This window comes from Mizuhopecten yessoensis, unplaced genomic scaffold (genome assembly GCF_002113885.1).
Source record: "Mizuhopecten yessoensis strain PY_sf001 unplaced genomic scaffold, ASM211388v2 scaffold4443, whole genome shotgun sequence".
NCBI lineage: Eukaryota > Metazoa > Mollusca > Bivalvia > Pectinida > Pectinidae > Mizuhopecten > Mizuhopecten yessoensis.
In genome coordinates this window covers 195,548-222,650 of record NW_018405549.1, presented here as the reverse complement: position 1 = coordinate 222,650, position 27,103 = coordinate 195,548, and the positions used below count along the sequence as shown (strand labels likewise).

The 27,103-nt window shown below is 36.6% G+C and overlaps 1 protein-coding gene across 1 annotated transcript; it reads right to left on the bottom strand.

The window, feature by feature from the left end:
- Positions 1-606: 606 nt before the first annotated feature.
- Positions 607-27,103, bottom strand: LOC110449054 (DNA-directed RNA polymerase II subunit RPB1-like). The gene is made up of 25 exons (XM_021495628.1): positions 26,789-27,103; positions 24,798-25,067; positions 22,786-22,953; positions 22,168-22,449; positions 21,230-21,391; positions 20,533-20,753; positions 19,193-19,325; positions 18,357-18,481; positions 17,459-17,669; positions 17,140-17,349; positions 15,212-15,460; positions 13,892-13,981; positions 13,475-13,603; positions 12,925-13,147; positions 12,244-12,454; positions 11,253-11,503; positions 10,267-10,472; positions 9,471-9,695; positions 7,929-8,175; positions 7,616-7,716; positions 7,206-7,310; positions 6,730-6,912; positions 5,988-6,191; positions 5,069-5,255; positions 607-4,170 (listed from the first exon to the last, which is right to left on the bottom strand). The coding sequence occupies exons 1-25, from the start codon at positions 26,867-26,869 to the stop codon at positions 2,792-2,794; spliced, it is 5,853 nt and encodes a 1,950-aa protein (XP_021351303.1). The 5' UTR covers positions 26,870-27,103; the 3' UTR covers positions 607-2,791.

Below are 27,103 nucleotides of genomic sequence, written 5' to 3'. Positions count from 1 at the left end.
GGGACGACTGGTTCGCCCGTTGTCAGTATAATGTGACCGGCAGTATGTTTCAGTGAGGTAGCACTATAAAGTCGGCATTAGTTCCGCGCTATCACAAGGAGACAAACACAAACATATTGCAGCCTCCCAAAACATTACCATGCATCTTGCACACAGGGGAGGCTGTCCTTAAATGACCATAGCTGTTGATAGGACGTTAAACAATACTAAAACAAACTAAACCCTGGAATTTTGAGCATGAAAACAAATGCCTTGCATAGTTTTATTCGTCATTTACGGTATCGTAAGGACAGGTCACATTATTTAAAACGTCACACAACACTGCGAGCCTTTAGTGAAGTTTTGGTCGCCATCAAGATCTCCTAGGGAAATATGCTATGTGTGCATATGATGGTTGTTTTGATACCGCTCATTGAGTGCCTTGTGGTTCTGTTGTCACTACACGAATTCATATAGTTGGTCCTAGTTTGAAGACGTATTTATAATGAAAGAATCGTTATAGACCCTGGAATAGGTAGTAAATGAACTTGTATCAAATTACATATGAACACCCGAGTTCCATCATAGTGATGTCGGGTGTATAAAACACAAGTCATGACAGCTATGATAATGTTTTTGTTTTTTTATTTTACTTCTCAAAACTTGTGCACAGTACAAATAATTCGAAACAAATCCCAAGGAAACCAGAATAATGACTTAAAATTCATGATCTTTGAATTGTCTTTTTCTTTTCGATAGCAAGTTTTATACAAATACAATAAAACGCATGTCTTTTTCTACATTTCTATAAAACTTGTCTGTAAAATACTGACCGTCTATGAAATAAACAAACCAAATCAATGAAAAAAATTGTTTTCGAAGTTTTGATAAAGGTATTTTCATGATATTCTAAGATTCATAATATATATAAATGTGCAATTATTATTACTTTCAGTTTACAATTATCAATAAATTTTACTTAAACAGCACATTATCTGTCCTTTAACATGGGTTGTTTTCAAGCTGAAGAATAGTTACTTTAACTCAATCACCCCTGAAATTTTATAATGAACTATTCCAGCCGTTGAATTGGAAGAGTTCAAATGTGTCTAGCAAACACCCTCGGATGTTACACATTTATAATTTTATATATCACAGAAAATTCCGTGCAAATTTGCATGAATCATTGACCATGAATTCAAATGAAAACATTTTTTTTTTTTTTTACATCAGGGAGAAATGTGAATCAAGTCCTGCTGTACAAAAACGTAAATATCTTTTCTTAAAATGAAGTATTATATACCTACCACAACGTATCTAGAGTACTTCCAATCCTCCCCCAAAACTACTGTTTGACAAGTACATATTTACATTTTGTGTGTATGATTTAATACAGTAAAATGAACCACAAATAGAAACCATATGATTTACAAACACTGACATCAATGAACTGTATTTACAATACAAAGAGATATACAACTCAGGACTTGTCATGCTTCAGGAAATCTTTGCGTGATTTTTTGTTTTTTTTGAAGAATTACATCAATCATTTAAACCTAGCATTGCCTTGTAAAAGCTGCCAAGTTAAATGGTTTCAACTGTAGTGTACTGTTTCCAAGGATGAGGACAACAAACGAACATTCTTTAAATCATTCAGACCAGACACACAGGGCTCCTGATTTCGCTTCTAAAAATGACATTCAAACTGCATTTTCACTTATTTTCTTGCATAATTCATACACAATATATAGCAAACCAACAAAACTATGTATTTACATTCACCAATTGTTCTGGCATGAATAAATTACATATATTTCAATAAGAATTGTTATTTTGTTTTTAAAAACATCAAAAAATTGGAAAACACTACACCAAACATCATATGGCTTCACACTTTCCTATTGCTTCAGATGTGACTTCCTTTACAGTGAATAACAATTAAAATTTCACTTAACATATGAAAAATCGCTGCCTTTTACAACACATTTATACAACGCAGCAGCCGTGCTGTAGCTTCAATGGTAATCCACAACATAAATATCAAACTTGAAAATACATTGACAAAATACAATGCATGGCATCTAACAATTTCCATTGACTCTGAGAATACTGGACAAGATTTTAGGTGATACTTTTCTCAATGTCTAGTATATTTGGACAAATCACACGAAAAAGATGAATGGCTATCCTTAGCAAGGAAATGCTGACTTTATACATGGCAAAAAAAAAAGAAGATTTGTCATTGTCCAGGACAAGTAAAAACATTCTTTATGCAATTTAAAACTGGTAAAATACTTATAACTTTACATTAGAGTAATCCACTGTAATTATGTCTCTTGGGAGTTACCTGAAAATGATATACGATATAAAACCTGTAGCAGAGGGTCCCCCCCCCCCAAGAAATGAAATTGCACCAACATCATTGTCAATATGAGACATGATCTAAATCAAAATGAAATGACATGAAAATGATGCACTTGAATTGTGAGTTACAATTGTGATTATGACCTATAAATATATATCTTACAAATCATTGACACGTAAATATTATTTTTAAGTTTGTCTCTTCACCAACAGATTACTTTTTCTCCAATCATTAATTTGTTTTTCCTTGTTCAGCTCTTATTTACAATGTTTCAACAAGTCCTTTTCTTTTTCAGCTGGTATTTACAATATTGTTTCATGACTTCAATTCTTCTGTCTATTTCATGCAGTTTCTCTTCAGGTTTTCTTTAATAACAAGCCTGCCTGTTTCACAAGCGACATAGACTAACGCACATGTCCACAGTTTCACAAGTCCTTGATTTGTGACCTAGTCCTCGTCGCTATCATCAGCTGCCGAGTATGCTGGGCTAGTCGGGGAGTACTTGGGCGTTGTTGAAGTGGTTGTCCCTGGTGTGTAGGTAGGGCTAGTAGGCGTGTACTTGGGGCTGCTTGGGGAGTATGTAGGACTAGCTGGGGAGTATTTGGGGCTTGTTGGGGAATACGAGGGACTAGCGGGAGAGTAGCCAGGGCTCGTTGGGGACAGAGATGAGAACCCAGGGCTGTAGTTGGGCGAACTTGGGCTATACTCTGGTGATGTAGGGGTGTACTTGGGGGAGGTTGGGGAATAAGTGGGTGATGTTGGGCTGTACTTGGGGCTACTAGGCGAATACGATGGACTTGTGGGGGAGTAATTTGGAGACGAGGGCGAGTACTGTGGAGAGCTTGGCGAGTACTGGGGGGAACTTGGGGAGTATGATGGACTGGTTGGAGAATAAGAGGGACTTGTGGGGCTGTATTTGGGGCTGCTTGGGGAATAGCTTGGACTACTCGGACTGTAGCTTGGGCTTGAGGGAGAGTAGCTAGGAGAACTGGGGCTATATGAGGGGCTGGTTGGGGAATAGGATGGGCTGGTTGGGGAGTAGGAGGGCGAGGTTGGGGAGTAACTAGGAGAGGTGGGGGAATAACTTGGCGAAGTTGGGGAATAACTAGGAGATGTGGGGCTGTAGCTAGGGCTAGTTGGGGAGTAAGAAGGACTAGTTGGAGAGTAAGATGGTGATGTGGGGGAATAGGAGGGACTTGTAGGCGAGTAAGAGGGGCTGGTAGGACTGTAGGATGGGGACGTTGGACTGTAGGAAGGACTGGTTGGTGAATAGGAAGGGGAGGTTGGGGAGTACGAAGGACTAGTTGGGCTATAGGAGGGACTTGTTGGCGAGTAGGAGGGGCTGGTTGGGGAGTAGGACGGGGAAGTTGGGCTGTAGGAGGGGGAGGTTGGGGAGTAGGAAGGACTTGTTGGACTGTAGTTCGGCGAGGTTGGCGAGTAACCTGGGCTTGTAGGCGAATAGGAAGGACTTGTTGGGGAGTATCCAGGACTTTGTGGTGTGACAGCTGGAGAAGATGGCACATACGCTGGTGATGCAGGCGAGTAGCTTGGTGACAGGGCCCCAGCTGGACTTGGTATGTATGGGCTGGCTGGCGATCCAGGCGAGCCTGGTTGAGGGGACCATGCAGGACTGTATCCTGGGCTGTAACCACTCTCACTAGCACCAGAGGGAGAAAACCCGGCAGCTCCAGGTGTCATACCACTACCAAACCCTGGTGACCAAGCAGTGCCGTATGCTGGAGTGGCACCTTGTTGCCATGGGGTCATCTGTGGAGACATACCGGCCGCCGGACTGCTTCCTCCACCAAAGAAGAACCCAGTGCCAGCTGAAAGTAACAAAGTGAAATGTTGTCACAAAACAATATCAAGTTCATCATATTTCAGCAAGAATGTGAATGATTCTGTAAATGTTTTAAACCTGAATTTGTTCCTTTTCTTTTCTCATCAGGTGTGTAAGATTGTTTTCGGATTCCCCTTGCATCATTTGACTTAAACAGTGCAGACTGAATACTGTGTTGTTTTTCAATTTAGTTGAAGAGTTCAGTTTAGTTTCAATAAATGCAAAAACAGTAGATGGTAATGTCCCTATACAAAAATTGCTTATAATCTACGATTTGACACCTGAAGATCAGGTCTGGCTCACACTTGGAATGTTACAACTCTTGATTTAAATCATAACAGCATTTCTTAAATCATCTTTTGTATGACATCTCTCACAACATCCAGCATCAAACATCTTATTGCAGTGTAAGGGCAGATCACTCGGGACACATAAAATGGACGATCCAATAACTATTCCTGATTATCTTTACTGAATCAAACTTGGGCATCGTATAAAGTCATGTAAATGTTTAAGTTTTATGCTATATTTCTGATCGCAATTTCTTGTGTATTTACAGTAAAAAAACTTGCTGCAATTAGGCTCCAGATGTGAGGAATAATAATTTGGGTATCTTGTGTTTTAATCATGAATTGCTTTTGCTAAATAATCTGCACGGTTATTGCTAGCAATGTTACAAGCACACAGCTATTTTAGATTTTTTTCTTGTTCAAAGACATTTCTTGTTAACATAGATGGGAACTCTGCTGCTTGTTCCTTTTCCAAAGATATTTCATGTTAGGATTTAATATGTAGTTTTCGAAGCATGTGCTTAGGGCGAGTTTCCTTAATTTTCAAATTAGCTCAGAGGACATTTTTTTAGACTGATATATGGTATGTCTTACCTCCTCCTCCTAAGCCTGGGCCAACATTCTGAGGTATCTCCATGCCAAATTTACACTTCTCTGCATCAAGGAGAAGATCGAAGCTTCCAGTCCCAATCTTGGCCAACTGTCCCAACATGATACATTCAGACACACCCTTCATGGGATCACATTCTCCATGGGCCGCCGCCTCCATGAGAATGTCCACCTATGAAAACACCACATAGATGACGTTTAAGTTTGATTCAAACTCTCTGTTGTGTTCCTGTTACAGGGGGATTGTTTGTTGACTTATTGACTAAAGTAGTTAAGCTCCCACTGGAACTGGAACTTTTAAATTACTTAATAATCTTCACAACCAAGTACTGAGGGATGCAAACTTGCAAAATAATTAAGCAATGTTGTTATGGTCCTATAACACACATTGATATTGATGACAAACTTAATAATTTGACAGTAGAAATTTGTGTTATATTTGCTAAAATATTCATTATTTATATTTACACTTTGACAGAGTAATTACACGTTATTTAGTTATTTTTGAACAGTTGTTTGAACAGCAAATAAGGTGTTGACAACAATGAAATTGATGACGTCACTATAGAAATTGATGACCTTAATATAGCAAACATTGTTCGTCTCATAATAACATTTGCCTTCTCAATGAATTGCAATGGAAGGACGCAGAGCAAATGTAAATATAGAATGATAAAGCTTTTCAGTTCGTTCTGAAAAATATTGAAACCAACTTTCACTGTGAAATTCCAGAACGAGATCAAAATGGCTTTAACTCATTCACCCCTAACATTTCATAATGAACTATTCCAACCTTTGAATTAGAAGAGCTCAAATGTGTCTTTAGGGGTGAATGAGTTAAAAGAAGACAACCTTCTGCAAGAAGATAAAGAAATTTGCAGAAAAAATGTTTCCAGTAACTTACTGTTTCTTCAAAGGAGCAGCGAGCCAATGCTCCCGTCTCCTGTCTGTTGATGCCGTGACGGGTGATAGCCATCAAGTGACCTTTGGCAGTCATCACATCGCACAACAAGGCCAAGTGACGGTAGTTGACATAGGATCCGTCAAAAGAAATGACATGGTTCATCTCTTTCTCAATTGACTTTCTCACTGCCTCGATGCCAAGTGTCTGGGGAAAAAAATTGATAATAATTAATGTACTATCATACACAGGAATTTGTTCCACAAAGAGTTACATTAACAGAACCTTATAGCCATACTGTAATGTTATTGCACTGTTGATAACTTGTGTTTCATATGTGAAAGAACTTTTTTAGGAGTAGATTCATGAGAGGAATTGAATGTAAATTCATATCTTAAGCAAAATTAATCAGACAGTTTATATCAAACATGTTTAAAATGATGTATAGTAAAAAATGATGAATTGCCCTCACCTTATATGCAATGTCACTTACTGCAAACATATTTCAACACCTCTTTTTATTTTTGGAGTTTCTTATATTTTCTCACAAATTCCCTTTAAAATGCTGATATTTCACTGGACAAATGGAGATAGTATGCTACAGTTTTGCTATATGTAGATCTGTGTTTTTTTGCAAATTCAAGCACATGCAAATAGAAAATAAGCATATCACTTCCTTCCACAAAAACGTGGCTGGACTTCAAATTTTATAAGCAATACACAATATACAGAAACTATAACATACAGCAAAGACTTCGACAATGTCGTTACTGGTTGTTCGGATCGGATCAACATCCCGCTGACTGAGCACTTTCATCAGTGCTGTTCCATCTGTTTCCAGGATCCATTCTGCGACACCTTTAAACTCTCCCTCCTCTGTGAGGTATATTCTCTTCTTGTCATCCGTGTTGGGGAGATGCATATACACCTACAGCAGAAATATTGACAGTCATTGGCAAAGGTTGTGGTTCATCAAATATCTAACATGAGAAACATTACACGAGAGACTTACAAACCTAAGTGTGAAACTAACAGACAGGGAAATGTAGGATTACCCAAACCTCTCCAAAAACAGGAAATATATTGGGGAAGTTTTTAAAAGAAAGCAAAACATAACATATTTACCAGGTTTTCAATCATTTTTTAAATTATTTTTTTAGACAAAAAATCTTTCATTAAAAGAATGAAGAAATTATTTTAAAGCAATTGTTGATTGTATACCTTAGCAATGGCCTCAATTCCTTGTAAGGTCATGTCAGACAGCAGGTTGGACTCGATACATCGGAGGAAAACATCATCTTCCATCTTGTCCACGATTTCCTCATCCTACAAGGTCGAAGCAAGATCTTACCACACAGTCTTACAAAAAACTTCCAAAATCAGATAAAAAAAGTTGCAATTCTGAACTGACATTCTATAATAATTTTAAATCTTTAAGAAATGATTTTAATCATTTTCAAACTTGCAAGTAGAAATGCACTATGCTTCATTCAGTGAAAGTTCGAAATTCATTTTCTATATTTCTAATCTATTAAAACAAGTCAAATCTCTTCCTTTTGTCAGAGCCGAACATCTGGTATGAGATTAGCTATGCCACTTGCAAAACATATTCCGCCTTTCTTTTCACTTACACTTTGCATTTTGCTTTCATCTGAATTCATGATTCGAATTCGTAGCACCAATTTCTCTGCATTGTCGTCATTGAAGATGCAGTTAAGATCATCTCCAAAACCTGTAAATTCAATGATCCAAATTTTATAACAACTTTTTTTATCTTAAAAGCAAAAACTTGTATTTTATTTTTAGATAAAATGCAATTGGCTTATTGCAATTTAACTTTGTACACATATAAAGTAGATTTGATAGTCAATTAATTATATTTTTTTGATCTTTGATGAATACTTGAAAGCTTTCAATCTTGAACAGGTGTAAATGAAGATTCACCTGCAGTGATTTTTTCTGAAATTTGCTCCATGGTAAGCTTTTTGTCAGTCATCCTCTTTCTGTCCAGTTCTATTCGGAGCAGCCAGGGTGAAATCCTGGACACATCAAAGTCCGGCATTTCATAGTACACATTGACCCATTCCTGGTCCTCGGATATGACTGTGTTCTGTGGGTTCGGGTCGTAATAAATGGCCGTGTTAGCTGTGACCTTTCTCAAAGTCGTGTGTTCCAGCCTACACAGTACATCCTGTATAACAGACAAATTAGTTACTTGCTGTCAAAATATAATTACATATGTATAACAAGAGTTTATTTATTCAGATATATATACCATTGCTAAGCTATGCCACTAAATCTGTTAAAGTTAATTTTGAGTCGAGACCATAACTGATGTGATTACAACTGATTACAATTGTGACATACGAATCATAACACAGGGACACTGTTGGATGATACTGGCTGTTTCCCTAAAGAGGAGGGGAGAAGGACAGGGGCTCTTTCAACCCTATATATATATTGGCTGTTTCCCTAAAGAGGAGGAGAGAAGGACAGGGGCTCTTTCAACCCTATATATATATTGGCTGTTTCCCTAAAGAGGAGAAGGACAGGGGCTCTTTCACCCCTATATATATATCGTCTGTTTCCCTAAAGAGGAGGAGAGAAGGACAGGGGCTCTTTCAACCCTATATATATATCGGCTGTTTCCCTAAAGAGGAGGGGAGAAGGGACAGGGGCTCTTTCAACCCTATATATATCGGCTGTTTCCCTAAAGAGGAGAAGGACAGGTGCTCTTTCACCCCTATATATATAGGCTGTTTCCCTAAAGAGGAGAAGGACAGGGGCTCTTTCACCCCTATATATATATCGTCTGTTTCCCTAAAGAGGAGGGGAGAAGGACAGGGGCTCTTTCAACCCTATATATATACTGGCTGTTTCCCTAAAGAGGAGAAGGACAGGGGCTCTTTCAACCCTATATTTATACTGTATGCAATTTCTATTCAACATTCATCAATTCATTATTACAAATCATGAATGTCATTTAAGTTTCAAAATCAATGAAAAATGTAAATTAGTAAACTGCATATTGTTCATCATTGTAGTCCTATAGCACTGACCAGGATTGCATTATTTATCTGCAATGCGGTTAAGAATTATAGGACTACAAGCTGTAAGCAAACGTAGTTTTATAGTCGATTATATCCGACAGAGTGAGGCCTTTCTCGAGTATAACCTATGAGATTTATTCTGTTATTGCATGCCTGCCTTGATATCACAATAAAAATATGTATAATATGTGTGCCATCATTTGGCAACAACAGCACTGGATGTCATATTTTTCTGCTAGTATGAGTAGTGCAATACAATTTATTTTGTCTTTACAACTGTCTTTGAACAAGTATCAACAGTCTCATTTTTACAGACAATAAAGTGATAATTGCTTTTGGTCAATTATCAGAGTGATCTAGTAAAAGATACCAAAGCGCAATAATGAGCCATAGTTCCAATGAAATGATTATATCATGCCATCTCAATTAAACAAACCTTGGCCTTTTCTGCATCTCTTGCTCCCTGGCCAGTCAAGTACACAGTAAGGGAAGGAGTCTTTGGTTTCTTAGAGATGTTGATGATCTCCTTGAGACGAGGCACACCTAGAGTTACATTCTTGGCAGATACTCCAGCGTAATGGAAAGTGTTGAGTGTCATCTGTGTGGCAGGTTCTCCGAGCGACTGGGCAGCCAACGCTCCGACCATCTCTCCTGGTTGTACCTAGGGCAACAGAGTATGTAGATATGAATCTCTGATGTAAGTACACGGGAGGTTTCTAACCTTCTCTTGATCAGATAGTGCAGCGAATACAAATCTCTTAAAAGATGAGACCAGAAAGAACCACTATAAATGATCTGATGACAAAAGATGATGTCAGACACTGGCTTCAAGAAAGCAAGAAAAGAAAAGCAAACTCTGCTACAATGATATGGCATTGTAAACAGAGGAACATATTGATGATATTTCTGGCATTGCTAAGTTGCTTCTCCTGAAAATAAAGGGAGCCGTCCTGCACTGTTTCATCTGCAGAACGCTTTTAAAAACAAAGCAACCCTTTCATTATCATCAAAAGCAGTATGGCAATACCATGAATAATCAGAATGTTATAAAATGTCAGAAAATTAAATAAACTTTGGTCAATTATATTCATATTTTCTCATTGATTCATTTTACTACGTTCAGAAGTCCAGTCAATTCACCATCCCGCCACTTTTGGCTGGAAAGTAGAGACACTATGGTACATTCAAATATAAACATATATGAAAACAGCAATTGAGAATAAGATACATACATGAGCCTGTTGAAAGCGCGTCTCGATTTCACCAAGCAGCCACTCAAATGCCTCAGAGCTAAGTCTGAACTCTTCTGTCACTCGCTTGGCACATAGGGTGGACCGCACCAGACACTTGATCAGAATGGTGGCATTGTAATTGGCCTGCACACTGAGTCTGTCAGGTCCAGGAACAGTGTTCAACCGTTTGCACAAGTCAGCGACACCTATTACACAAAAAACAGTGCACCTGATGTAGATTTGATTTAAGCTGCTACGATATTATATAAACGTCAATGTAAAAGTGCAGCTTGATGCAATTTCCTGTAAAATTAAGATAAAAACCAACAGAGTACAGGGGTTCCAAAAATTTCACACATATAACAATACAAGGGTTATCATGGTTTCACAATGGTAATTTTACTGATTGTTTGGACAATTTTTACAGGACATATTAGCTGAATTCTTCAGGTGACTAGGGCTGTTTTCGTTTAAACAGTTGAACCGGTCAGACCACAGTTGTTCGTTTATTGAATAAGGTCAGACCTAGTAATCTGATGCTGCTTTCAGACGTGTTTTGACAAAGTCTTAAAAGGCCTGCATGAACACTTGCAGGTCTGCCAGGATTTATACCTGAAATTGTTACATTTTAAAACGGACAAACCGGTTGTTCCGCATAAACGAACAGGCCCTATGTAATCACCTGGACATGAAGGACAGAAATGTTACAGGGTTTACTTGATGACTTAAAAGTGAAAGCAACATAGATAAATTCAGTCATGCCGAGATAACACAGATACCAAACTCTAGATAAATTCAGTCATGCCAAGATAAAACAGATACCAAACTATAGATAAATTCAGTCATGTCGACATAAAATAGATACCAAATTTATTTGAAACTAAAATGGTAAAATCATGTAATGTGTATAGGCGAGACAATATCATTCTGCGACCGGCAAAAAGATAAATTCAAACCTAACTCTGTGTATAGGTATTAATACAAACCTGTCACAATTTTGACTGGATGGAGTTCTGTAGGTTTACGCTTGTTGATCCTGAAGATTTTCTGTGCATTCCAGATGAGTCTTGTTAGATTACAGGGCAGGACCACCTTGCTGTCACCCATGGGGAAGATCTTTCGCAGCACATCACGATCTTCTTTCAACTGATCCCATTCCTTCTCCAGCTCAGATATGGCAGAGGCATCACCAATTAGCTCCTTAATGATGTCCTCCGTCAGACACTTCCGCATGTTTCTACAATGAACCCAACGTATATAAATGCTGGGCTGAACCAATACCATCCATGTGTGGCTTAAGAAAAGAAAGACGACCTTTGTTTGCATACTCAGAGGATGGTATTTAATCTCTAGAATATCTTCCTATGTTTAAACCTTGGCTAAAAATCCGAAACCAATGAGAGAAGAATTATTTTCTTATATATATATACCAAGTTAAGAACACTGCTGTCATTTACAACAGGCCATCCTTGAAATGTTACTTTTTGCTTGTTGCGTTCTTTGGCTTCAGTTTTTTCTCTCAACACTTTAATGGTGTGAAATTGGTGTGACAGTATGAACAACTGTGCATTAGAGGTATCAGAAAGTCAGTGCATCAGAGAAAAGTTTTTTTCCCCCTTAGAAATACTCGATAGAGCAACATTCTATCAATTTTGTAATTACTTATATCAACTTGTAAAAGTGTTGGTTTTTGACCTGCGCTCCTTTCAAAATATATGCACTCACGACTAAAAAGTACATGAGTCATACATTTGATGATAACACGTGTTCTGTGGCCTGAAGAGTGAAGTATTTCAAGTCACATAATCTCTATAAAACATCCACACATATCATGTCTTAAAAACCCTGACACACAGTACCTCGTCTGCAAAAAAAGGAAAATGAAAAGACATGGGAGAAAATGTAAGGGATCTTAAAGTCAAGATACACTTTCCCCCAATCTCTTTTTTGTTTCAGTCAAAAAGACGTAAATATTACCTCTCATTTGAAGCATCAAACTTGAACTTTTTCTCGAAGGATTTGTGTGAAGGTTTGAGTGTTGGGAGCGCCTGGAACTCGACCCCACATCCGTCAAGTCCGTCCTCCCCATACGTCAACTGGACCAGCTGTTCAACCTGGTTTCTGATTGTACCATCGTACTTGACCATCACACTCTCCATAGCCTTGATCAGACGTCGCTGAATGTACCCTTCATGTAAAAGCATGACATGTCATTTATTTATTCCAATACCAATCTTTATGATTTTAAATGACAAACTTTTTAATCTGACATTTTTTATTTATTTATTGAAGAATGAATAGAAGGATGCGTCTTCAGAGATTTGAAGATATCTTGCAATTGTGAAAGACTTTGAACATTGCGTTGTAAAATATATTTATCTCCCTAAATAGGAGTAATATCAGCATAGGTGGTGGCCTAAACTTCTCAAAGGGAAATGTATAGCCATTTTCCCAATGATCATATTTCTACAGGAATTACTGTTCAAGGTTCATTTACTCCTATAACCATCTTTAACAGTTAAATGTCAATGTCTAAAACCAATTTGATTCCTTTCCTAATGTCTAAAACCAGTTTGATAATTTTCCTGAAGAAGTCTTCCTAGATCAGTTCAAGTTTTTATCTTTAAAATTGTAATCTTTCACAAATTGTGTATGTACCAGTCTCAGCAGTTTTCACAGCAGTATCAATAAGTCCTTCTCGACCTCCCATGGCGTGGAAATAGAACTCAGATGGCGTCAGACCAGCAAGATAGGAATTCTCCACGAACCCTCTTGACTCAGGACCATAATCATCTTTGATGAAATGAGGCAGTGTTCGATGTCGAAAACCAAACGGGATACGTTTACCTTCAACGTTCTGTTGCCCCACACAGGCAATGACCTAAGATAACAAGACAAGAAATTTAAATCCTCGGCAAAGATGCTTCATTTAATAAAGATTCAACACCTTGATTAACTTAAATATAACCTCTCATTCTTTTTATCCCTAAAGATGGTTTGAAACTATTTGAGATCATGTCATTACCCCAGTATAGACCTGAATTACCTTACACTGGTAAGCCTTGGGTAAGTTATGGGATAGCAAAATATCATTGCATACACGTTGAGAATACTGTGAAAAATGACAGGTTTGTTGACTCACCTGTTATTATAAAGCATCTTTTCACAGAACTTTTGCTTTGCTCAGAAAAAAAGTGTGAACTGTTACCTGGGAGATGTTAATCTTGGACCCCTTGGATCCTGCCACCACCATAGCTTTGAAGTTGTTGAAATCTGATAAGGACTTCTGGGCTTTTCCTCCAGTTTTGTCACGAGCATCGTTCAAGATACGATTCACCTGAGTAGAAATATTCAACAATTCAACAACATTGTTTAGAATGAGATCCACCACATAAGTAAATATTATAGCAATTGTTGCGAGTTTATTTCAAAACCTCGTCAATCTTCCAAAATTTTTAATTTGAAATGTTGAAATAGATTGATACAACAGTTTCCTAAAAAACCTGATAAACATGTTTTTTAATAGCTATTTCCTACATATACATTTTGTGCAACAATATTTTTAAATGCTTTATTAAAAGTTATTTTGAAATGGCCCAGGCCATCAGCAAAGATTTCTTCCTACCTGGTTTTCAAAAGTCTGACGCAGCGTGTTTCCTGGGGTTGGTTCCAAATCATCATTGTGAGCCTTCTCAATGACGTCTATCACGTCCACCTAGAGAACAAATTAAATCTTCTCAGTTAACAATTGGAGGAATTTTTTTAAATCAAAATTCATATCAATACCAAGTCTATTTACTAGGATGAGAAATAGTGAAAGTCTGCAATTTTTTAGAATAAATAAAAGAGATTCCTTTCTATAAAACAAGATACAGCTACAACAAGAGGGCCTTAATAGCTCACCTGGTATTTTATTTTTTAATTTAAAACCTGCTGAGTACCATACAGGTTTACAAGAAACAAAGTTTTAAGAAAAACTACATGTAAATCTGTTTTGGTTGGTAAGACACCAAGAAAATGAGCCTCACATGCACCTTTTTACACAAATTAAACAAATTAAGTTTTTCCCCCTAAGCATGCTTCAGACCACATTTCGTTTAAACCCTTGATTTGTACGGAAAGGAAAATAAACGGGCACATCCTCCATTTATAGATATTAAATTCCTTTTGCTCAAAGATGCTCTAGAACAAGTTTGGTTAAAATCCCTTCATCGGTACAGAAGGAGAAGGATCTTAATGTTTTCCTCTATTTCCCCTAATGGGCCCCACCCGTCTGCCACAAAGAAGTGGGCCTACACCTCAGTTTATACAAAATTGATTCTTTTGTCCTTAAGAATGCTTCAGACTGCATTTGGTTTAAATCCCTTCACTTGTATAGTAGGAGAAAAAAAGTCCTCTATTTCCCCTATTGGGCCCGCCCCTCTGACCCCAGAGGGGCCACACCCTCTGTTTATACAAACTTAAGGCTCCTTTGTCCAAAGATGCTCTAGAACAAAATTGGTCAAANACTGTTTATACAAAATTAAGGCTCCTTTGTCCAAAGATGCTCTAGAACAAAATTGGTCAAAATCCTTCTTATTGGTTGAGAAGAAGATTTTTAAAGATTAACCTATTTTCCCCCTATTTGGCCATACCCTCTGTTCAATGATGCTCTAGACCAAATTTAGTCAGAATACTCTGAGCCGTTCAGGACTAGTAGCGTTTTAAAGGAAAAAGTTGACGGACCCCGGACGCTGTGCCATGGCATAAGCTCACTTGGCCCTTTGGGCCAGGTGAGCTAAAAACAATGATATTAACTTTTAATTTAACCTTAAACAGTCAAATTCTCTTGCATTGTCTAGACATAAATTAAATGATGCCTTTTTAGGTTTTTTATTCAATTTCTTATTTTTTTTAAAATGTGGTGGGGGTGGGTGGATCAGGTGTCATCCCTAGTCTGGTTTACCTTCGCTTTCTTGATGGTGTCCTGGATGTCTATATAGGTCTGAGGGTCAGCAATTGTGTCTCCAATACCGATACTGTGTCCCTCCAGTAGAAGCCAGTTGTTAATTACTGTCTGAATGTGACCGTACATAAGTCCTGCTATCTCGTACCCCATCTCCATAAATACAACGTGAGGTAGGGAGCCGCTGGATGTACCCAGGGTCTTCTTACATAGGATCCCACTGATCAGCACGCCATCCTCAATCAACACCTTATAACACAAAATCCTACTCCGTCAACACAAAATTATCATCAATCCTGATCTATTGTTCAAAGATCACTCTCAACACAAAATCCTCCTCAATCAACACCTTTTAACACAAAATCATCCTCATTCAACACAAAACCATCACCAGTTAACATAAATTCACCTCTATCAAAGCCTATTGAAACAATTGAAATGTAAGACACTTTACAGAAGTTTTAAAAATATATAAGTAATTTTTTTGTTGTTCTGTCTATAAAATTAGAGGTACAATGTCGAGAACACTTCTATGGAAAAAATAGACTGAAATTCAGAATATTATTGGATTACCAAAGTTGGTATTCATGGACAACAACTGTGATATACTTGGTATGTAACACAGTCCATAGCAATTTCCATACAAAACCAAAGTGCCGAGGACACTCAGGGATGCTGTGTATGAAGGATTCAAATAAAGGAATAAAGGAGGTGGTATATCAGTACAGAATGGCAGTTAATAATAAAGAACATGTTGTTGAGTAAGGGCCATAATAATCCCTTTATCATATTTTCGATGTTCAATATGCTATTAATATATACTCACGAAGCACTTGTATTATACTTATCGGGCCATTATATAGAGACTGTATTGGGAAGCTATCTACAAACTTGTGAGGCACAGCTGCTGTTGCATTGGGAAGCTATCTATAAACTCGTTAGGCACAGCTGCTGACGGCTACTTTAGTACAAGTCAAGATTCTCTTTCACTTGGAGATTTTCCATTGAGACTAAGAAAACATGAGCCCTACTTTATCAAGGACTGTTATCAAACAGTCGTTCAACAAGTCGCGAGCATGAAACTACGCAATGACGGACAAGGGGAGAAAACTCTCACACACACACACACTTTAGAGTTTTGGAATACGAGGCGTAGTAATTTGAACTAAATATAGTTCGGAACTTTCACTGATCAAAAACGCCACTCGCCACTATTAAAGATCTTTACATATTTTCTTTGATTTTTTTTGTCTTATACAGATATATTTTACCATGTTAGCTTTGATCATATCATGAAATAATAAACACAATATCTAAAATTCTTTCGCGGAAGGAGATAAAGTGTTGTTTTTTGTGTGAAGAAATTATTTGGTCCAAAAAGCGTAGTAATCTGAGATTGATATAGTTCATGATGCTCACTGAAAAAACTCGCCTTTTCGTAAAAAAAAAATTAAATTAAAAAAAAAAATCTTTGTTTATTGATCATTTTCATATGTATTTCATCATTTTATAGCATTAATCATACCATGAAATAATCAACACAGCAAGAAGAAAGTCTTTTTGATTGATTTTGATTTGCCCAGGCCTGGCAAGGACCACAATGAATGGTGTACACAGCATCCAAAAACAGGAAAGTGATTCATAGTATCTCAAAAGACACATCAATGAAAGGCTACATTTTTTACTATTCTTCAAATAACTATTTTCTTTTGCAAAAACTGGTGAACTTAACTTTTTTCAACTAGTATATCTATGATCATGTTTACCCCACAAGTGAATCAAAACAAGTGACAAACTTGCAAAAAACTTGTCTCTCATAGTTTATGGCTAACCAAATTAGTTACTGACCCCAGGTTTAAAAAGGCAAGCACATAAATAGCTGAATACTGCAATCTTGCTAGGTGCAGAGTCTCTGCCATTATTGATACCTTTGTGTCTCCAGGGGAAATCCATTTGTATGGGCCAGAGTCCTCCTCATCAGGATGTGTACTGTGGGTCCTGATACAGTTCACACGGCCAGGGATGATTAAGGAGAATAGCTGCTTGCCTGTCCAAAGTGGTTTGGGCTTGAGTATAGCAGGTTGAGGAACATGGCCATCCCATGTTGGCAGAAACATAAGCAGGTTCATCATTTCACCCTGAAATGAAGCACAATGATATAATGAGAAACTAAAGAATCCAGTCTCACAAGTTTCCACTGAACTAAAAAGCACTTTTACTTTGTTGTCCGGCATTATCGACACCTACCCTGTTAATGAAAACGTCTCTCTTGGTCATCTTTCGGACAGCAGTCAGTGTGTCCTGTACGATACCCATGACAGGCCTGTTGGACTGGGGAGTGATGATCATCCTTGGGACCAAAGCAAGGTTTGAGATCTCGGCCTTTGTTTCCAGGGACTGTGGTAAATGGAGATTCATCTCGTCCCCATCAAAGTCAGCATTGTAGGGTGTGGTTACACTGCACAAGAACAGAAACAACCCGCTACATTATTCACATATAAGGCAATAACATATATTTTGATTAAGAAATCTGCAAGCATTTTGCCAGCAGTTCACATGATCCAACATCTTGACCCACTATTTCTAGTGGAGGGAGGCATTTTTCTTTAATTTCCCTATGCTGCACATTTGTACTATCATTTTGTTCTCTCAATTAGGGCTATTCCAGTCAATATCTGTCTAATCTCAGGATTCCAAGTTTTGTTTAGGGGTGCCACCCATACAATAGAATTGATAATTTGCATTAAGTAATATGCATGGAAACTAGGTGGGGATAAAAGTGGTAACTTTCGAGTCCTCTATTGGAATAGCCCTTATATGATAAAGCTCTAAAATAATGCAAACTTTTAGTCGGGATTCTTTTATCAAAACAGCACTCTCAAAGCTCTCCATTCTATCATCTTTATTTTTGTTAAATAGCATACCCAACTGTACCAAAATCATGACATTACTGTTAGTATTGATTATTTTCATAACTTGCATTGTAGTGAATCAAACAAACAGAAAATACAGTAGCACTTTGGAACTTTTGAGGAATTGAGTGGGAGAAATTAATTTACTTGCAATTTTGACAAAAAGATTACCATAGCAGCAGCAGTATTTAACCAAGAAAACATCTGATTTATCATTGCAAAATATAATTTACCTGAGATTCAATCTGAAGGTTGACCATGGCAGCACCTTAACTCTGTGACACATCATACTCATTTTGTGGAGGGTTGGCTGTCTGTTAAACACCACATAGTCGTTATCCTGCATGTGTCTCTCAACCTAAATTAAAGTAAGATCATAGATCTAGATTTAATCTGCATTAACAAGCTTTGAAAATTGAAAGGAGCGTACAAGATACTTATGCACCATTCTTACAATCAAGAACTCAAGCAAGATCACTGACATCAAGGTTACAAAAAATCACCCAACATTCTGTCGTCATCGAGGAGCATTACCATACAAAGTTGTGTGACCCTAGCTCCTTAACTTAATCCCTAACTGATCTATAGAAATGTGAAGCTTGACCAAGGTCAGAGGTAACGGTCAAAGATAAAGGTCACATTTTTTTAATGTTGTAAAACACGCAGAACACATCAAGGCACAATCAAACAAGAGATGCTTAAAGATTTAACTAAAAAAAAAAAATCCACTTCCAACTTCTGCATCTTTTCAGTTAAAAACAAATGTTGTTACAGGTTACATGGGTGTACCATTCTTTAGGCCCCACGGCACATGTGGGGCTAGTGAAAGTTTTCAAATAGTTACCATGAAATATTGGTTTGGCAAGAAGAACTTTTCTAAATCAACCTGTAGGCTTGTATTCTAAATATGAAATTGTAAACCCCGAAATTGACATTGAAATATATTTCATGAGTGTTGTTCGCAGAAAATGCATTTCATAAGTGATTTGTTCTATTTGCAATATCAAATTTAACATATTTTGTTTTATATAGGAGTGAAATACAGGCTACGAATACAAAATATTCTCACCTTGTAACCAATCTGGAGATGGAGGTCACTGGCTTTGGGGTGAAATCTTAGGTCTATCCTCTCACCGTTGTCTCTTAGAATATATTTGGCTCCTGGGTACTGATTTGACCCTCTCCGCACAAGCTCGTGCATTCTGTAAGCAGAAACCAGTGTAACAGAGGTCATTATTTTTTTCAATGACTCCGCCATGAGTTGACTACGGCCCTCTGGATTACTAATCTTACGCTCTACCGAATTAGCTTTAGAGAAATTCTCTCTAGCCGAGTCAGTAGGAAGCGGCTAGTATTTTACCAGGGTGACAAAAGTTTCTCTCAAGCAAGTCAGGTACAGCATTCTTTTCTTTTCATTCTAGTCATGGTGGAAACTCAATAATTTCTGTCACTCTGCAATGAGTTATTCCATAATTTATTGTGCGAGGGTCTGGTGGAGGTAGGAAGTCGCCTGTATTAATATATTATGGGTAGTGGGATGTTATCCAGATTTCCCTACCGTTCCTTGTTTTGATTGATAATAGCATTTGATGGGTAAAGAATTGGGGGCCTCTGAAAAAGTGTGTTCTTCCACTCCATGGAGTTCAATCTCAAACAGCCCTGATAATTTCCTGAGTATATTTGGAATTTCTTTTTCAAATGTTCTGCTTGTCTACCAGAACTACTGGATATGCTTCATTTGAAATCAAAGTGTATTCTCAAGCAATGCCTGAACTCTAAACAGCTGGCTTTGTAAAAGAAAACTGATTTTCTAAATGGACCAAAATGTACAGTTGTAACATATATTCACATTTCCGAAAACAGTGACATAAGTATTCCATAACCATTAGGTCTCTGCTACCTGAACTGAAATTTTGTATGTAAAATAACTAGAAGTTTGTTCTTGCACGAGACATATCCTCAGAAAAAAATTAGAGTGTTTGACATAATATCATGAATTATCATAACAGAATTTCATCACAGGACATGTCTCATAACAAACTAGCTATTGACAATGAAGCACACACAAAATAATCCCTTACAAAGTTACAAGTGCCTCCTACCCTTTTTTGTGGTATAAGCATTCCTTCACCATAACTCACCTACTTTAAAAAAAAAAGAATGTTGGAAGGTTTTACAATCAGAAGATCTAGCATCTCTCATTGTTTCTTTTATATGGAAAAAAAAAGAAAATTTTCCATCTTGAAAGAGCTCACTTAATTGCCTATGTAGATAGCTAGAAAGTGTTCTGCCTTTTTGTTTCCGTTTTAACAAGTGTTTCCAAAGAAAAAATAAAAAAAGTTAGAGAAGGGCATTAAACTGGAATTCAGCCCGAATAGGACCAACCAAGTAAATTATTGGAATAATTACCTGTCTATGTTGAAGGGTGTGACTACCTCTGGAAATGTCATGTTCTGTGCTATACTTCTAGGCACCCCGACCTGGTCAATCCTGAGGTTTGGATCTGGGGTAATGACAGTTCTGGCAGAGAAGTCCACACGTTTCCCCATCAAGTTGCCTCGGACGCGTCCTTCCTTTCCCTTCAGCCTTTGTTTAACAGACTTCAGAGGTCGGCCCGACTTCTGTACAGCCTAAACATATATTTTTACATACAATAAATAAAGCCAGCTTTCATGACAACCCATCTAACATTGCCCATCTTTGCAACCATCAAGGATTTTCCCATGCATTTTGCAAATTCCAACCTCCACTATTTGTTAGGGATGTTAGGATTCTATTTATATTTTAAAGTAATTTTATGTCAAAGGAAATTTGGAAAGTCTTGTATCCCTGTCCCAACAAAACTTGAGAATTCCATCGTGACTTTTCATACTTACAGTATAATTTTACATATATTTAAGAGTCACTTGAGACAAAAGAAGTCCATTTTTTTTTTTTTAAATCTTTTGATAATGATTCTTAATCTTATTTTTAAACTATTTTCCTTTCATATCAATATCAGAACTGATTCTTTGGAAAATTTTAACTATTTTTTACAACAGATATCTGACAGAATCCATACAATATGAAAGCAGATAGACATCTTCAGCACAAAAACGATTCCTACCTTTGGAAGGCCAGGCATCTCATTGTCGATGAGTGTGGCCACGTGGAATTGTAGCATTTTTGTGTCCTCTGATATAATGTGTGCTGCTGCTCCATTCTGTTCATTCCTCTTCAACTGATTGTTGGCTTTGATAATGTCTGATAACTTGTGAGTCAAATCATCCTGAAACAAGGAAATCCTGAGTAAGAACATCTTCAGTTATATTTCAAATTCTTTTTTTATTTTAATGAATCGCCCATCAAAAATTTAATAAAGATCATGCTATATTTTTTTTAAATCAAGTAGGAACAGACTGTTTAATATTGAAATTGAGTAAGAAAAAACATTGTGTAAGAAAAAAATTGTGAAAAGACACAGGAAATATTTTTTTCTGCAATATTAGCTTCAAGATTTTTCATGAGTCTGTTCATATTTAAGAGAATTTTTTTCTCACTGAAATTTGCTCTCAAACAGCATAACAAATATTATGTTAAACAAAAACGAGTCGGCAGTCATTATATCTAACCATGCTGAACCAAAGACTTATTTCTACTTTCACTTTGGTCACTAATAGAGGTATTATCAGAGGCAAATCTAAGCTAGTGCCATTTTTTTTTTTAAACATGTTCTCAGAAAAAAATTAGAGTGTTTGAGGTAATATCATGTTATCAAAATATATATTTTCATCACAGAACATGTTTTCAGGATGTCTGACAACTATACAGTCAACTGTGAGATTAATCTGACTTTTAAAAACTAGCACAAGTCAAATATGATGAAATTCAAACAAACAAAAAGTACAAAGGGTATTGTTCTTAAATAGAAACTGTAAGGAAAAGTGACAAGCAAAGGGTCATTGGAAATCTCTTGGGACCAAAGTCCTCCTGGACCTCTCTTAAATGATCGGTGCCAGCAGGAGTTGACAGACAGATCCAAACTTTGCTTTTCTACAATCTAACCTGATTCCTGGCTGCACCAAACATGACCACAGCTGGCCTAACAGAGAGTGGTGGCACTGGCATCACTGTCACGATCATATAGTCAGGACGAGCATACTTGGGCTCCATTCCCATCACCAAACATTCTTCATCCGATATTCTCTTGAATATCTCGTGAACTCTCTCTGCCGTCAGCATGATCTTTCTCTCTTGACTCTCCTCATTTACATTTTTCCATTCAGCCACCAGTTCCAAACCTGTTCTTTTGATCCGAGGCTGAAAGCGCCCACAACCTCCATGGCCCTGTACACAATAGGATTCAACCCAGTTCAAATAAATATAGTACTTCATTAGTTAAACCACAATGAAAATTCAGAAGAAAAGATCAGTCAAATTAAAGGTTTCCCTTTTTTTTAACACATACAAAACATAGGATTTCTGAAGTCCTTCTTAATTCACTAAAAAAATGTAGTTATTAGTACTTTTTTTGCACTAAAAAAATGATACAATAATCCAAAATGTTTTATTTTAAGATTTTCTTGGTCACAATGATGCCAATGGCAGGAAAAAGTCCAAACTGGCTGGGAAGTATAATTTGAGCCAAGTTTACATAGATAGGGAAAAACTTCTTTTTCATACCGTTTTTTCTTCATCCCCCTCTCGTTTTTGTTGCTCTCCTAACTTTGTGTCCATTTCATCTCCTCCTTCACAGATCTTTTTGCCCTTACATAGCTCGTATACATGAGCCATCCTTTTTCTTGGCTGTCCCTTAGACTTGGTCAGAACATCTTTCATTTTGGGATTAGTCTGTTAACAACAAAGGTACATTTTAGTCGACTAACATAGCAATATGCATGAACATCTTCAAATACATTTTTCTAGTATATAAAATTTAAAACTATAATATGTATAAAATCAATAACAATATCTTATATTAATAAAATGGTCATGAATCAGAAGGGATTTGGTTTTGATTTTATAGGTTTTAATGTCACAGCTATGTCAGTTTGAGCCATGCCTCCATGCAAATAACGCATACATGTATGTGTGCTTCGGGTGTAAAGTTTGAGTATTTGCCTCAGATCTGATGAGGAATTCGGAATTCCTTAAATCCCAAACAATGCATTGGGTACAGTAGATTTATTGTGGTAGCTATTTTGTTCCCAATTATAGGACACAAATCCCAAATTCTGGAGGGGGTTCTAAAATTAGTGTCATCTTACAACATACTGTGGGTAACAGTAGGTATATTCTTTTCTCAATCCCAAACCTGCACAGGTGATCAGAATGGAAGTATTGAACATTATCTAGTAATAGAAGTATTGAACATTATCTAGTTATGGAAGTATTGACCAATATCTAGAAATGGAAGTATTGAACATTATCTGGTAATGGAAGTATTGACCAATAAATAGTAATGGAAGTATTGAACATTATCTGGTAATGGAAGTATTGAACATTATCTGGTAATGGAAGTATTGAACATTCTCTAGTAATGGAAGTATTGAACATCATCTAGTAATGGAAGTATTGACCAATAAATAGTAATGGAAGTATTGAACATCATCTAGTAATGGAAGTATTGACCAATAAATAGTAATGGAAGTATTTAACATTATCTAGTAATGGAAGAATTGAACATTATCTAGTAATGGAAATATTGAACATTCTCTAGTAATGGAAGTATTGAAAATTATCTAGTAATGGAAGTAATGACCAATAAATAGTAATGGAAGTATTTAACATTATCTAGTAATGGAAGAATTGAACATTATCTAGTAATGGAAATATTGAACATTCTCTAGTAATGGAAGTATTGAACATCATCTAGTAATGGAAGTATTGACCATTACCTAGTAATGGAAGTATTGAACATTCTCTAGTAATGGAAGTATTGAACATCATCTAGTAATGGAAGTATTGAAAATTATCTATTAATGGAAGTAATGACCAATAAATAGTAATGGAAGTATTGAACATCATCTAGTAATGGAAGTATTGACCATTACCTAGTAATGGAAGTATTGAACATTCTCTAGTAATGGAAGTATTGAACATCATCTAGTAATGGAAGTATTGACCATTACCTAGTAATGGAAGTATTGAACATCATCTAGTAATGGAAGTATTGAAAATTATCTAGTAATGGAAGTATCGAAAATTATCTAGTAATGGAAGTAATGACCAATAAATAGTAATGGAAGTATTGAACATTCTCTAGTAATGGAAGTATTGAACATCATCTAGTAATGGAAGTATTGAAAATTATCTAGTAATGGAAGTAATGACCAATAAATAGTAATGGAAGTATTTAACATTATCTAGTAATGGAAGGATTGAACATTATCTAGTAATGGAAGTGTTGAACATTATCTAGTAATGGAAGGATTGAACATTATCTAGTAATGGAAATATTGAACATTCTCTAGTAATGGAAGTATTGAACATCATCTAGTAATGGAAGTATTGAACATTCTCTAGTAATGGAAGTATTGAACATTATTTAGTAATGGAAGTATTGACCATTACCTAGTAATGGAAGTATTGAACATCATCTAGTAATGGAAGTATTGACCAATATCTAGAAATGGAAGTATTGAACATTATCTAGTAATGGAAGTATTGAACATTATCTAGCAAAGTAGTCTTACCGGGTCTGCCAACAATTTGGAGCAGAAGAAACACACACATCTCAGCACTTTGATCGTCTTTGTGAAGAAGCCAACATGAAAAACTGGTTTTGCCAATTCTATGTGACCAAAGTGACCTGGACATTCAGACATGCTGCCAGCACAAGTCTGACATCTGGCATTTCTGTCAATGGTTCCTTGTCTTGGGTCCATCAATCCATTTAGCTTGGGACGCCCGCCTTCCATCGTCTCGGAATATCGGATACCTCCATCAGTGACAGACATTCGTCGCTGCAAGACAGAAACTCCAGTTAATTAAACAGGATATCTGCAAGTTCAAATACACTTAACATTGTTCTTACACTTTCCCTCAAAATCCTGGTTATATGAGAAATTAGATACTGGTCAATAAAAGAGCCCAAAATTCATTTACTTGAACATGTTATTATTTGGCTAATCATGACAGAAGTCAAAATAAAAGTTTATCTCTCTTATTTGTTTTGGATATAACTTATGACCAAAATTTAAAACATGTTTGAAATTGCGATCATTTATTAGATGTCAGCTGTTTGAAAACATCATTCGTCAATTAACTTGTAAACTTATCTAGTATTTCAAGAACTTATTTTTAACAGTATTCTAATAAAAAGTCAGTTTTAACAGTTCAGCCTGCTATTGATAAACTCTGAACCATTTTTTGTTTTAATAACAGGTTTAATATATAAAATAAGGGAACATTCAATCAGCTCCCTTCATAAAGTCAACCATGCATCTGTTTTTAAAAATGAGAACACTGTCTACTACCAGAGTATTTATTCCATAGGTCTTATCTCCTGGGCCCGTATTCATGAAAGCCATCACATGCTCAAGCATGGATTTTGTGCTCAAGCCTAATTTCTTGTTTTAGTTATAAATTAATAAACAACTCTCATTTTGTCAATGATTTGGAAAAAAATTGAAGAGACTCAAAGCCAAATACTGTTTTCAATTTTCACATTTTACTTTTTAATGGTTTGAGATTATTTAAGGGAGTTACAAGAAAGAAGGTTTGAGTACAGAATCCATCCCTGCATATGGGAACAGTTTCATGAATACAGGCCCTGAGCACTGCACCTACCACTCGTTTATATCTGGTTTTCAAAGTCAAGTGTCAAATGTTGTATAGCAATTAATCAAGTATCTGTATATTCGTTCTGGCAGTGACTTAACTGATTGGTACCACAGAGCAAGGGAGATCATTATTTAATAAGAACTTGTACCAAGTCAACATAATGTGCGATCAACACAAAAGAATACAATGTTGCTGTTTTAGGTCTTTCAATCAAGACACAACCAAGGGATAAAAAAAGAAACAGGAATCGATCTAACCAAGTGCTTTGAATGTTTTTAAAAAACTGGTCCTTTAAATAATCCAGCAACATGTTACACTGTGAACCTATATATGTGGCAGATTCAAGAGAACTTGACTGTACAATTCATGTCGAGTGTTTCACTTGATAATGTAATTTTGTGTTTTCATTCTATCCTAATTTGACGACTGTTTGTGTTTTATTACTTTATTGTGATGTTTTCAGTTCGAACAGGTTACCAAGAGCATCAGTACTGAAATGCTTCTTAGATACAGGAAAACCTGGGTGCCAATATGTCTACAGATGAAACGATATAATTACTACATCTTATCTGGGGTTTAAAAAAACGAAATTGCACTATGTAACAATATTGCAACTGTAAAATTCCAAACTGTATTGTGAAGTTGATCGCATGTTGCCAGTCTTCTATTAATAAAACGGCATACATACAACAATACAGGATGGGGCATGGCATACATAACACATTGTTAATTACTGATTTGTTTTAAGCTTATCTTGTTCTCCAATCATTTTCACATTAATAATAACAACCCCATTTCCATTAACTATTTGTGTTGATTAAATTTATGTCATAAAACTAGTCAATCAAAATTACATAGATTTATTACAGTTCAGTAAAATGAATATTCATAAAGGACATACACATTCGTCGGGACTGAGAATGCCAAACTGGACTCTCTTCACGTCTCTCATAGTGGCGTTTGAATCGCCTGTGTACGCCATCTTTGTTGTGAAATATGGTTCTGGCGCACACTTATTTCTTCCGACCGATTACGATGAAGTAGAAAACAAATCTGAAATACAAAAAGCGCTCAACTTTGGCTAACGTCGTGCTTATTTTCACATGATGATAATCATGTTTCAATGCCTTGTCAGTTTTAGAAACAACTGATACAGCACACCATTTATTTCCGGAGAGTGCGTCTTGCTCTCGCGACTGAGCTTCAATTTCGCCGA

Excerpts from the sequence above, each read along its gene's own strand:
- LOC110449054 (XM_021495628.1), bottom strand. The coding sequence starts at position 26,869 with ATGGCGTACACAGGCGATTCAAACGCCACTATGAGAGACGTGAAGAGA. Across the intron at positions 25,068-26,788 it reads TTCTCAGTCCCGACGAATGT|CGACGAATGTCTGTCACTGA; the intron begins GTATGTCCTTTA and ends TCTGTCTTGCAG. Across the intron at positions 7,717-7,928 it reads TTCAGAAAAAATCACTGCAG|GTTTTGGAGATGATCTTAAC; the intron begins GTGAATCTTCAT and ends TTGAATTTACAG.